The 12,059-nt window shown below is 40.1% G+C and overlaps 1 protein-coding gene across 1 annotated transcript in view; it reads left to right on the top strand.

The window, feature by feature from the left end:
* The window catches only part of DRC1 (dynein regulatory complex subunit 1), an 82,308-nt gene that overhangs the window by 60,850 nt on the left and 9,399 nt on the right, over positions 1-12,059 (top strand). The window contains exons 13-15 of the mRNA XM_073625204.1: positions 216-305; positions 7,260-7,343; positions 8,468-8,577. Coding sequence (XP_073481305.1) covers positions 216-305; positions 7,260-7,343; positions 8,468-8,577 — 284 coding nt within the window. The remainder of the gene's footprint in view (positions 1-215; positions 306-7,259; positions 7,344-8,467; positions 8,578-12,059) is intronic.

The raw sequence follows: 12,059 nt of genomic DNA, 5'->3' as shown, positions 1-12,059 counted from the left end.
TTTTATGGCAAACAATGCTTTTTCTATTTAAACACAGCTGCATGTTTTTTGAATAGAAAACACTACTTTTGACTAGAACTTCTGTCCACATGGACTCTTAAGCTGGCGTTGAAGCTTGGTAAATTGAGCTAATTGTATGCCTTTGTCATTTACGTCACCATTGAGATTGTTTCTGTTTTTTTTTTTTTTTTGTTTCGTTTTTTTTTTCTTTTTAGGGCTTTCTCATAGAGAATAAACTGCTGCAGCTCCTGTCTCCTCTGGAGAAAGACGATCGCTCCCTTATGAAGCTGGACTCCATATTTGGGGTGTGTAGAAATTCAGAAAAAGTTAATGCTTGTAATTATAACATTTCTTATTGAATTTAAAACTTTAACTCAGGGTCAATGGCTTTGCAAAATGTATATTTAAATGTTTAGCTTAAAGCGGTATTAAAACCAAAATCAAAAATGTAATATATTGCAGCTTACCAATGCTTAGATGTGGTGGCTGCGTTAGTTTTCTTTTTTTAGGCTTTCTTTCTTCTGTTTTCACCTGGTGATCTGGCCAGTAACACACATTCTGTATTAGAGCGCCCCCACTCTGAACGAAGGAGCACAGGGTCACCTTTGGACAGCAGCATTGTTAACCACTTCCCCCCCGGCCTATTGCAAAATGATAGCCGGACGGGACTTTTGTCGTTCCGGGTGGACGTGATATGAAAGCGTCACGGGAAACAGCCAATGACAGATCACTGCACCATCCTGCTGCCGGTACCATGTGTTCGCTGTGACCAAACATGACAATTGTACACAATGGATTGCTTCCTTTCATGCCATCCATTGTGTACATTTGTGTTGCTACATGTGATTGGTCACAGTGATCACATGGTACACACGGCCAATCACAGCCCATCTGTACCATGTGATTAGCTGTGGCCAATCACAGCTAATCACAACAAAATTCACTGAATGAATCAGTTTCATTCAGTAAAAACGGTTGGTTATACCAATGAAATTCATTGGTATAAGCAATCATAATGTGTAAAAAAAAAAAAAACCTGATCACTTCCCCAGTGTAGTACAGTGTTACTATAGTAACACTGTATTGCTCTGGTCACAGTATGTTAAAAAAAAATTCGTAAAAAAAAAAAAAAAAAAAAAGAAACAATATGCAATTAAAAAAAATTAAAGGGGCAAAAAAAAAGTTAAAAAAACAGTTTTTTAAATTTCTTAATTTTCCAAAAAAATTGTAACAAAAAATTACAACTTCAAAAAACTTGCTTTGCCTTTTACTAAATACCTTGGACTGTCTACTTTCCAAAAAGGGGTCATTTGGGGGATATTTGTACTGTCCTGGCATTTTCTGGATTGACCGATGTTCAGATATATGCACCATAGTTTGTGGACTCTACCTTTCCTACAGACTAAATAATATACACTGATTTGGGTTATTTTCACCAAAGAACTGTAGCAGAATACATTTTGGCCTATATTTATGAAGAATACCATATTTATTTGCAAAATTGTGTAACAGAAACGAAGAAATAAACACATTTTACTTTTCCAAATTTTTGGTCTTTTTTTTCATTTATTTAGCAAAAAATAAAAACCAGTGGGGATTAAATAAATACCACCAAAAGAAAGCTCTATTTGTGTGAAAAAAAATGATCAAAATTTCATACGGGTACAGTGTCGCATGACCGCGCAATTGTCATTCAAATTGCGACAGCGCTGAAAATTGAAAGCTGAAAATTGGCCTGGGCAGGGGGTAAAAGTGCCCTGTATTTAAGCTGTTAATCTTCAGGGCTTGGGAGGGTGGGGGTTGAGTGCTAAATGTACTATAGCTGATTTAGATACACTAATAAATTGAAACCGAACATGGCCACTCATTAAAATTAGAAGAAAAGAGGTTTAACCTTAAACTAAGTAGAGGGTTCTTTACTGTAAGAGTGGCAAGTATGTAAAATCCCCTTCCACAGGCGGTGATCTCAGCGGGGGCATTGATCGCTGTCCAGTTCTGGGCACCAGTCCTCAGGAGGGACGTACTGGAAATGGAGTGAGTACAAAGAAGGGCAACAAAGCTAATAAAGGGTCTGGAGGATCTTAGTTATGAGGAAAGGTTGCGAGCACTGAACTTATTCTCTCTGGAGAAGAGACGCTTGAGAGGGGATATGATTTCAATTTATAAATACCGGACTGGTGACCCCACAATGGGGAGAAAACTTTTTCGCAGAAGGGAGTTTAACAAGACTCGTGGCCACTCATTAAAATTAGAAGAAAAGAGGTTTAACCTTAAACTACGTAGAGGGTTCTTTACTGTAAGAGCGGCAAGGATGTGGAATTCCCTTCCACAGGCAGTGGTCTCAGTGGGGGAGCATTGATAGTTTCAAAAAATGATTAGATAAGCACCTGAACGACCACAACATACAGGGATATACAATGTAATACTGACACATAATCACACACATAGGTTGGACTTGATGGACTTGTGTCTTTTTTCAACCTCACCTACTATGTAACTATATGTAACTCCAGCTCACAGTTACAGCAAACCCTTTCTTTTTTTCCTTTTGGGATAAAGGTTTTACATAATAACTACAAACATTTTTACAAATTACGTAGCCTCCCTGGCGGTTTTCCCGAGTGTGGCTCGGGGTTAAAATTCAGTACCATTAGCGGTAACCCCGAGCCACACTCGGGATCGCATTGCAGGATCCTGGGGCGGCGTTACTTACCTTGTCCCCGGGATCCTGCGATGTCACCCGCAGTGTCCGAGGGCTCCGTCCTCCTCCGAAGCCTCTCCGTGCCAGGCTCAGTTCCCTGCGAGCGGCGCGACGCACGGGGGCGGAGCCTGGCGGCAAATTAAAAAAAAAATAAAAATCATAACACATACAGTACACTGTAATCTTACAGATTACAGTACTGTATGAAATGATTTCACATCCCTTTTGTCCCCAGTGCTCTGGCCCATGCCCTGCATGCAGTTTTACATGATATACACTGTTCTTTCTGCCTGGAAACTGGAGATTGTCCATAGCAACCAAAAAGTGTCCCTTTACGTCAAAAGTGGCTTTAGACCAGCTAGAAAACAGCGATAGTAAATTAGAACACTTGCAGAATTGAGCGATAGTGAATTGTGGGGAAATTTATTTTATTACTTTTTTTTTTTTTAATTATTTATTTTTATTTATTATATTATAATTTATGTTTTTGTGTTTCAAACTTTATCATACCCGGGATATCTACTAGACTCTGGTTTGGACAGATTTAAGTGTGTTATTGTTAAGAATTACAGACCTACAATATAAAACGCCAAATTTCCATGCAAAATAATTGTACCGCTTTCAGCACCTAAAATCCGAAATAATCATACCGCCAGGGAGGTTAAAATTCTCTAATAAATAAAAGCTGATCACTGTAAGCACCCCTGTCAGAGGTAAATGGTTTGTCTCATCTTGCAAGAGAGCTTGTTCTTTTGAAAAATAACAGACTTTCTGGCCAGATCACCAGGTGAAAATGAGGGAAAGAAATTGCATACAGCCATCACATCTAAGAATTGGTAAGCATCAATATAATAAATGTTTGCTTTTGGGCTTAATACTGTTTTGAATTAATGATGATGATTGTATGTGAATATGTGAAAAATGAATGGTTTGCAACCCACATAATCCCATATATATATGTATATATATATATTTTAATATATATATATATATATATATATATATATTTATTTATTTATTTCAGGTACTTATATAGCGCCGTCAATTTACGCAGCGCTTTTACATATATATATATATTATACATTCACATCAGTCCCTATACCCTCAAGGAGCTTACAATCTAAGGTCCCTAACTCACATTCATACCTATACTAGGGCCAATTTAGACAGGATCCAATTAACCTACCAGCATGTCTTTGGAGTGTGGGAGGAAACCGGAGTACCCGGAGGAAACCCACGCAGACACAGGGAGAACATGCAAACTCCAGACAGGTAGTGTCGTGGTCGGGATTCGAACCAGCGACCCTTCTTACTGCTAGGCGAGAGTGCTACCCACTGCGCCACTGTGCTGCATATATATATATATATAATTTTTTTTCTTTTATATATAACATGAGTGTGTGTGTGTATATATATATATGTATATACATACACAGTGTGTGTGTGTTTATAGTCATAACTTCCATTTAAACTGTGTATAACACACTCACCCATGACATCTAGTGGTAGAAATTAAAAATGACATATTTTTTTCAGTGATAGATATAGTGGGGAAGGGTTATATAAAAAAAAAGGAGGGGGGGGGGGGTCAGTCTCCCCAGCAGAGACACAGACAACTGTAAAAACCTGACAGAGAGTTAAACTCCTTCCCTATTCTGTCCATATGTTGAGATCTTTCTGAAATGTTACTCTCTCTCTTAATATTTTTTCATCATTGTATCAGTCGGCAAAAGCTGGAACATTCTACAGCTTTATGAGATGTAAAGATAATTGATAAAGAAAAAGCAACATAGCAGACTAAAGTTTAAAAAACATGTAAGAAGAGTACAGGGCACTCTAATGCGTACCACATTTCAGCTTCTGTTTAAAACTCTGGTGCCCGTCCTGAGGCCTAGGAGCAACATGCTACCCAAGGGGTGGGCAACTACAGCCCTCCAGGTGTTGCAGAGCGATAAGTCCTATGATGCCTCTGTCTCTGGGGGTCATGTCTCTGGGGGTCATGCTTGTTAACTCTCATTCTTGCAATGTCTCATGGGACATGTAGTTCCACAAACACTGGAGGGCTGCAGTTTCCCAACCCTGTGCTACCCTGTTGACACTATGTTACTTTTTTCAGTGCTATCCATCCCTTTTTTATTTTCATCTTTTTTTCCTCAGTTTTTCTATATTTTAAGGGCGTTGTTGGGTATACAAATGTGGGTGCATTTGTAAAGGGGTTGTAATAACAGTGACCTCTAGCAGTTTCTTGTAATGTGTCTTCAGTCTATAACGGTCTCTTGAAGCATGCCCCCCAGTCTCCGACAACTGCCTTAGCACATTTGCAGTCTCTTTCAATACCTGGTAGCGGTGTGCATTCTGTGCCAGTGGAAGCAACAGGTGGTGCCAACAGTAGAAAGTATAAACAGAAAAGTCAGTGCTACTACCCATACACCACATAGATAGCAGAGCTCCCAGGTGCTCGATCCACAGTCGCTTGCTGAGTAGAGTAATGTAGAATAAATGATCCGCACTCCGGTTGTTGCTCCTAAAATGTCTTCATTTTATTGAATAGCCACAGTGAACAAACGCTGATTAAGTCAGTTGACGTGTTTCAGCCTATAAGGCCTTAGTCATAACCATGACTGACGTGGTTATGACTAAGCCCTTTTAAGCTGAAACGCGTCAACTGACTTAATCAGCGTTTGTTCACTGTGGCTATTCAATAAAATGAACAAATATTAAGAGCAACAACCGGAGTGCAGATAATTTTTTCTACGGTGCCGACAGTAGCCCAATGGCTCATGGGAGTAGTTGACATTGAACAGATGGAGGATCTGGCCTCTGCTCTCCAGGATAAGTCAGAGCTTAAAACCAGATGGTTTTACTGGAATCTTTTCCGCTTCTCTGATGAATTCCTCCAATATGCATGACTTTCAACACTTACCTGCGATTTCCACTAACTTATTGGTAATGAGGTTTCCTGCTCCTCGGGGGCGACTCCCTTCCCTCTCCCACCCTGCTCCCCTTCCCTGTTTTTTTTTTTTTTTTTTGCCCTTTCTTTTGCTTTTCCTCTCTTCCCTCTTTCATTCTCACCCTTTCTTGGGGTTCTTTTCCTCTCCTACTTATTTAACCAAAAATTGGTGTGTACAGACCCCAGTTGAACACCCCGCATCAGACTCGTCCCTGTGACTTCGTAGTTACTTCCGGAGGACAAAAGAATTCTCTATTAATGTGTGGTTAGCTTATGTATGGCATGACCAGATGGTTCTGCAGTCTCCGACAGCTCCTTCAACATTACATTGACTGAATATTATGTGTGGTCCATAGGTGATGTCAAGGTCTGCACTTCAGAAAAGCATATAATACTTTATTAAAGAGGAACTACAGTCTTCTCACATAATTTGTTATAACATGTTTGCCATTCTGAAGTTTCCCTCCAACCACTTTGCATATTATTTTACATATACTGTGATTCTGTACTTGCCAAATATGCTACAGAAATCTCCTTCTACTAAGTCTGGCTGCAGCCATTTTGACTGTGGGCAGCTGAAGCTGCTGCCTGTTCACTTCCTGGATTTACACAGACACACAGAGGCACACCTCCAGCTCTGCAGCCCTGCAGCTCTCATTGGCCCTCTTATGACTCATCCCCCCTCCCTTCCTGGCAAACATTCACAAGAGTGAGAGCTGTGTATGATGTCATAAGCCTAGGCTTATTACCAGACAAGAAACAGAAAGTGGGCTGTATAAGGTACTTACTGGCAGAAAAAAATGTTTTACTATCCATTGTTAAACAACAAGGGCAGAAGATTTAATAGATGGAAAGATGGAAAAATGACTGAAGGTCCGCTACAAAACAGATCTTGTGTACTTGTTGCAAGTGATGCTATATTACTTTATTTTAAGTGTTGAGGATTTCTGGTTCCTTCTTTTCGGCTTTACCATAAGACCATAAGCTTACTAGCAGTCCCATATGTCTCCCCTTGTAGGCCCAATTCAAAGACTCCTGTTTTTTAGACCTTGCACTGATGAGAGCCAAAAGGCTACAAGGATCAGTATTCAGTTTTAGATATTACACAGGTGACTCGCATGACTTCATCCAAAAAAAACCCTTGTTTTTCAAATTTGCACTGGAAAAGATGACATATAACTATCTTCAGTTGTGAGGACTCATACATTATTACATAGCTCCCAACCTTCCCTGATTTGGAGGGACTGTCCCTGATTTGGAGCATTGTCCCTCATTTGTCCCTCATTTTGGTCTGATCTATATAGATGTATATAAAATGCACTTTGTATCTATCAAAAAGTGTTTCCCAGTGCTAAACCTTTCATCTGATTTCTAAATTGCTGCATTTGTAAATTCCAAAAGCCAATATAAAGGAATAGTAGTGGTAAAAACAGCACTTGTGGGTTTAACCAATCTTGTTTTTTTTTTATACAATTCTCCTTTAAGGGGGCGTCGCAAGGGGTGTGTCCTATGCCTGCATACTTTTGCTGATAGGTGTCCCTCATTCCCATCTCAAAAAGTTGGGAGGTGTGGTATTAGATGACTTGTGAGATATGTGTTGTTTTCTAGGCCCTCCGGATAGAGGTGGAGGACGATGTGTACAAACTGGTGGACTTTTTCTTGAAGTACAGACAACATGATGAGTCTCTGCAGGTAAAACTTCCCACCTTTATCCCAAGCACTGAAATGTAAAGCAATTCAGTCACGTCCAGTTTGTATTTTCTTTCCCTCTGATATTGTTTAACAGAATTAAACTACACTTCATCTAAGCACCAAAAACGCTATTTAATTAATTTGTAATATTCAAAGCAAACTTCCCCATCCATCCATGTCTATGCTTTATTTTGCTAAGAAATCAATTTGAAAAACACCCCCCCTAGAATTTCTAGCCGTGGCTATCCTGAGTAAGGGCAGACGATTCATGTAGCATTTACTTCCTGGAATCCATCTGCCCTTAGCTCAGGTGTGCAAACGGGAGGGTGTGCTTAGGTGAGAAAGCCCCTCCTCCCCTTTCTGAAGACTCCTGGGATGTATGACATCATTTACCTAGGCATGGAAACCAGGAAGTCACTGAAGAAATGTGAAAAAAAGTTTAAAAGTAGCAAATATGATATACTTTCCTATCTATTTACTAATGCTAGCAGCATAAGGAATAAAGTCAATATTAGTCAATGTTGATTGCGAGAGTGAAGTTCCGCTTTAAGTGTTGTCTACATCAGTGCTTCTCAACCCCGTCCTCAAGTACCCCCAACAGGCCATGTTTGCAGGTTTTCCTTTATTTTGCACAGGTGCTTTAATTCAGAGTCAATGGCTTGGTATTTTGGACAGCTAATTTATCTAAGAGAAATTCCCAAAACATGGCCTGTTGGGGGTACTTGAGGATGGGGTTGAGAACCACTGGTCTACATGAAGACTGTATGCTGTATGGACTTCTTTCAGGATCATCAGTTATTGCCCACAACCCCAAAATATACCAAAGGATTAATTAGCAGCACAAGAAATTGGCTTAAGTGTGTGATGGGGACATTGGATCATCCAATTAAGGTTCCTCTTAGGTTTAAGGAATAACATGATTTGTTCTGTAAGAGCTATGATGTAAACTCTGACTACTGATGGAGTACAACTAAATCATGTGTGTACTTGGAACTGAGTATATGAACACTTTCTCGTTAGTAGAATTGTTTGAATTTCTATGAAGGCATTGTTCATAAAGTGTATCTATATATTTCTCTTATGCCTTCAGTTCCTGTGTCTTCTGATGGTCTTTGTTTTTTCAGGAAGAGGCAGGTGTCCAACATCCTCCTGCATCAACCCCCAGTGATCTCATTCATCCCAATGATGTCCTTCAAGCCTTGAGAGACTTCACCATGGCGTTCCACCATTCTAGGTTCGGTTGAATCATAAGATTTGTCAAACAGTAGAGTTCCCAGATTCCCAAATAAAATAATTACCCAAATTATGTAACGGAAAAGGGAAATTATGATAAGTTTGGGTAATATTTTATGTTTAGAAAGTTTTTTTTTTTACCGTATTCTTCGCTCCATAAGATGCACCAGACCATAAGACGCACCTAGGTTTTAGAGGAGGAAAACAAGAAAAAAAATATTCTGAAACGAAATGGTGTACCAAAATATTTACCAGTTCCCATGAAATGCAGCCTGACCTGTGCCAAATAAATGCAGCCTTACCAGTCCCACAAAATGCAGCCTGACTTGTGCCCATTAAATGCAGCCTGACTTGTGCCCATTAAATGCAGCCTGACTTGTGCCCAATAAATGCAGCCTGACTTGCAGCCTTACCTGTGTCCATTAAATGCAGCCTGTTCTGCGCCTGGCGACTGGCGAGGACGTTATCACAGTCGCCTGTCCATCTGTCACTCGGAAGACAGAGCAGCCCGAGCGGCAGTACTACATTCGCCGCTGGGGCTGCTCTGTTTTCTGTCTTCTTTGAGTGACAGGAGATTGCCCGGCGCTGGTGGGAGACAGCCACCCTGTATTGTGACATGGTGGCGACGGACAGTATTCGCTCCACAAGACGCACAGGCATTTCTCCCCATTTTTGGGGGGGGGGAAAGTTCGTCTTATGGAGCGAAAAATACAGTAATTTTATTTTTTCAGTATTTTTATAAGTCTTTATTTTAAAGGTAAACATTTATGACATGGCGTATACATAACATTAAGTTTGGAAGCATAATTTTTTTTATAGGTGTCTAATAAGAAAGCCCAGCAATACCTTTTATGCTTTCTGTATTAATACACTAGGATGTTGTCATCTGCACCAGCAGATCATTCAGGTCTGTATAGCAAAACAGTTATTATATGGGACTCCAGCTGCGTAGAGCTCTATCTGCTGGTTAAAAAATATTAAAAATAAAATATATCCACATGTAATATATGTGATTTATCCACAACATGACATCGCTCATAATAGTCACATTCAGTTGAAATTGTTCTGTAATGTTTAGGACGTTTCACAACTTAACTAAGCAGTGTGTTCAACATTACAGAACAAGTCCAGTTGTATGTGATTATCTACTATGAACTATTCATAATAGTAATATACAGGGCTTTTTTTCTCAGAGAATAAGGGCAGGAACTCCCCCTTTTGGGAGTTACCCATTGTCTTTGCCCATACCTACCTCTGAGCACCAGTCCTTTTTTCCACCCCCTACCCACCTCCTAGCACTGCCCCTTTTAGAGAATACAGAACCAAGTAACATTTGTGGTACTAAGTAAGTCGTATGGAATTTGTTATTGATAACAAGAAAAGCAGTAAAATAGACCCCCCACAGCCCACAACAATAGACCCACCAGCAACAATAGATCCCCCCCCCCCCCGCAACAATGGACCACCTACAACAAAATACCACCCAGCAACAATAGACCCTCCAGCAGCCAGCTATAATAGACTACGCCCTCAATAGTAGATCTCTCCCAGCGACAACTGACCCCCCAGCAACATAAGACCCACCCCAGCAACAATAGATCCCCCACCAGCAAAAATAGACCTCCCCAGCAGCAATCAACCCTCCCGCAGAAATAGATCCCCTCCAGCAACAATAGATCCATCAGCAGCCAGCATCAATAGACACTGTAGCACAATCCAGCACTCCTTGCCATTACATACATTCAGTGGTGGAGGTGCAGGAACTGCGTTCCCCCGCGTTCCCGCTGAAAAAAAGCCCTGGTATTATATTATATTTATCGGATTAAAAATATGTTTTATTTGTACATTGTACTCCTACAGCCACGGGCCTTGTAGAAAATGTAAATTTTGACTTTGTCAGCCAAGCCACACTATGTAAAACCTGAGTCCATCCTCATTTCTCAGCACTAATTTTTCGGCAATTTAGCCACTTAAGCACCCAGCTCTGAATTATGAGAGGCAACAAGGGTGTGTGCATGTGTGACCCATCCCCGAAAGTACCACTGGGTCTAGGCACTTTATGAGGACTTAGCCTTAATTAATGTTTTTTCCCTTGGAAATACACTGTAATTTTACCCATTTAGGACAAATGTAGGGTGTCTTTTGAATCCCCCAACCCACTGATACCTTTCCATCACTTCCTCACTGCCCTCTTCTCCCTTGCAGCTGGCACCAGGACTGGTAGGAGAGCCTAGCCATGTGCTCTGTCCTAGTGAATGAGCAATGTAATAGTGTCCCTCTGATTAGTTTAAAGGGCAAGAGAACAGAAGAAGGATTGTTTCAGTACAAGCAACCATTGAGAAAGAGTGGGAGCAACTGAATACCATTGATTTCTGCATAGTTTTTTTTTAAGTATCTTATAATTTAAAGCCCAACTCTTGGCAAAATGCATTATTTTCATTTTGGCTACAGTGCGGAAGGGTTATAACCCCTGTCAAGGTTTTTTTGCCATTTGTGTCCATGTATTTCAAAGTGTCACCAAAGGCAAAACTTTTTTAAAGTTTTGACTTTTTTAAAGTCAAAAGAACAAAAGAAAGGGTTTCACCATGTCAGATGCAAAAAGTGTGGTTGCCACATCCCTAATATATGATTAAGAAAAAAGGAAATCCCCCTTTGTTGGGACTTTGTAGGAAACACACACTTGGGTAATGCAAAAAAATCAAATTTTATTAAGTGTACAGAAAAATAATCGATCATGGAAATGATCTATGGTTAAAAAACAGCACAGTTTATGCAACAACTACTTACAAGAAAAAACGAAAAAAAATTTACATGAACAGTCTGATAATAAAATAATACTGCAAACTTGAATCTGACAAGGCCTAATGTCACATTCAACCACAAGCAATCAAAGGAAGTATGTGTAAGGCAAGATAGAAGTAAGCAGCCAAAATTAATGGCAACAGCTGCTGCCTGAAAAAGTGCCTCTAGATTAGAAACAACTCTGCTAAAACATAAGTAAAAAGCCTAAACAAGCTAATGGCAGCGCTAAAAACTGATTAGTCCTAAATACAACAACCTAAAAATTGTCACATAATAAAATCATATAATAGAGTCGGACTCTACAGACACGGACTCTATTATATGATTTTATTATATGACAATTTTTAGGTTGTTGTATTTAGGACTAATCAGTTTTTAGCGCTGCCATTAGCTTGTTTAGGCTTTTTACTTAAATAAAATAATACTCTCCAGTATATAGTAATCCCCGGTACCCAACGCGTTTCTGGTTAAACACCTTCATCAGCGAAATGGTCCAGGGCTATAGGATAGGAGTAATGGTCCAGGGGCTATAGGATAGGAGTAATGGTCCAGGGGCTATAGGATAGGAGTAATGGTCCAGGGGCTATAGGATAGGAGTAATGGTCCAGGGGCTATAGGATAGGAGTAATGGTCCGGGGCTATAGGATAGGAGTAATGGTCCAGGGGCTATAGGATAGGAGT

Source organism: Aquarana catesbeiana, linkage group LG04 (genome assembly GCF_042186555.1).
Source record: "Aquarana catesbeiana isolate 2022-GZ linkage group LG04, ASM4218655v1, whole genome shotgun sequence".
NCBI lineage: Eukaryota > Metazoa > Chordata > Amphibia > Anura > Ranidae > Aquarana > Aquarana catesbeiana.
The sequence above is the reverse complement of the archived record's forward strand: the minus strand, read 5'-3'. Positions and strand labels throughout refer to the sequence as shown.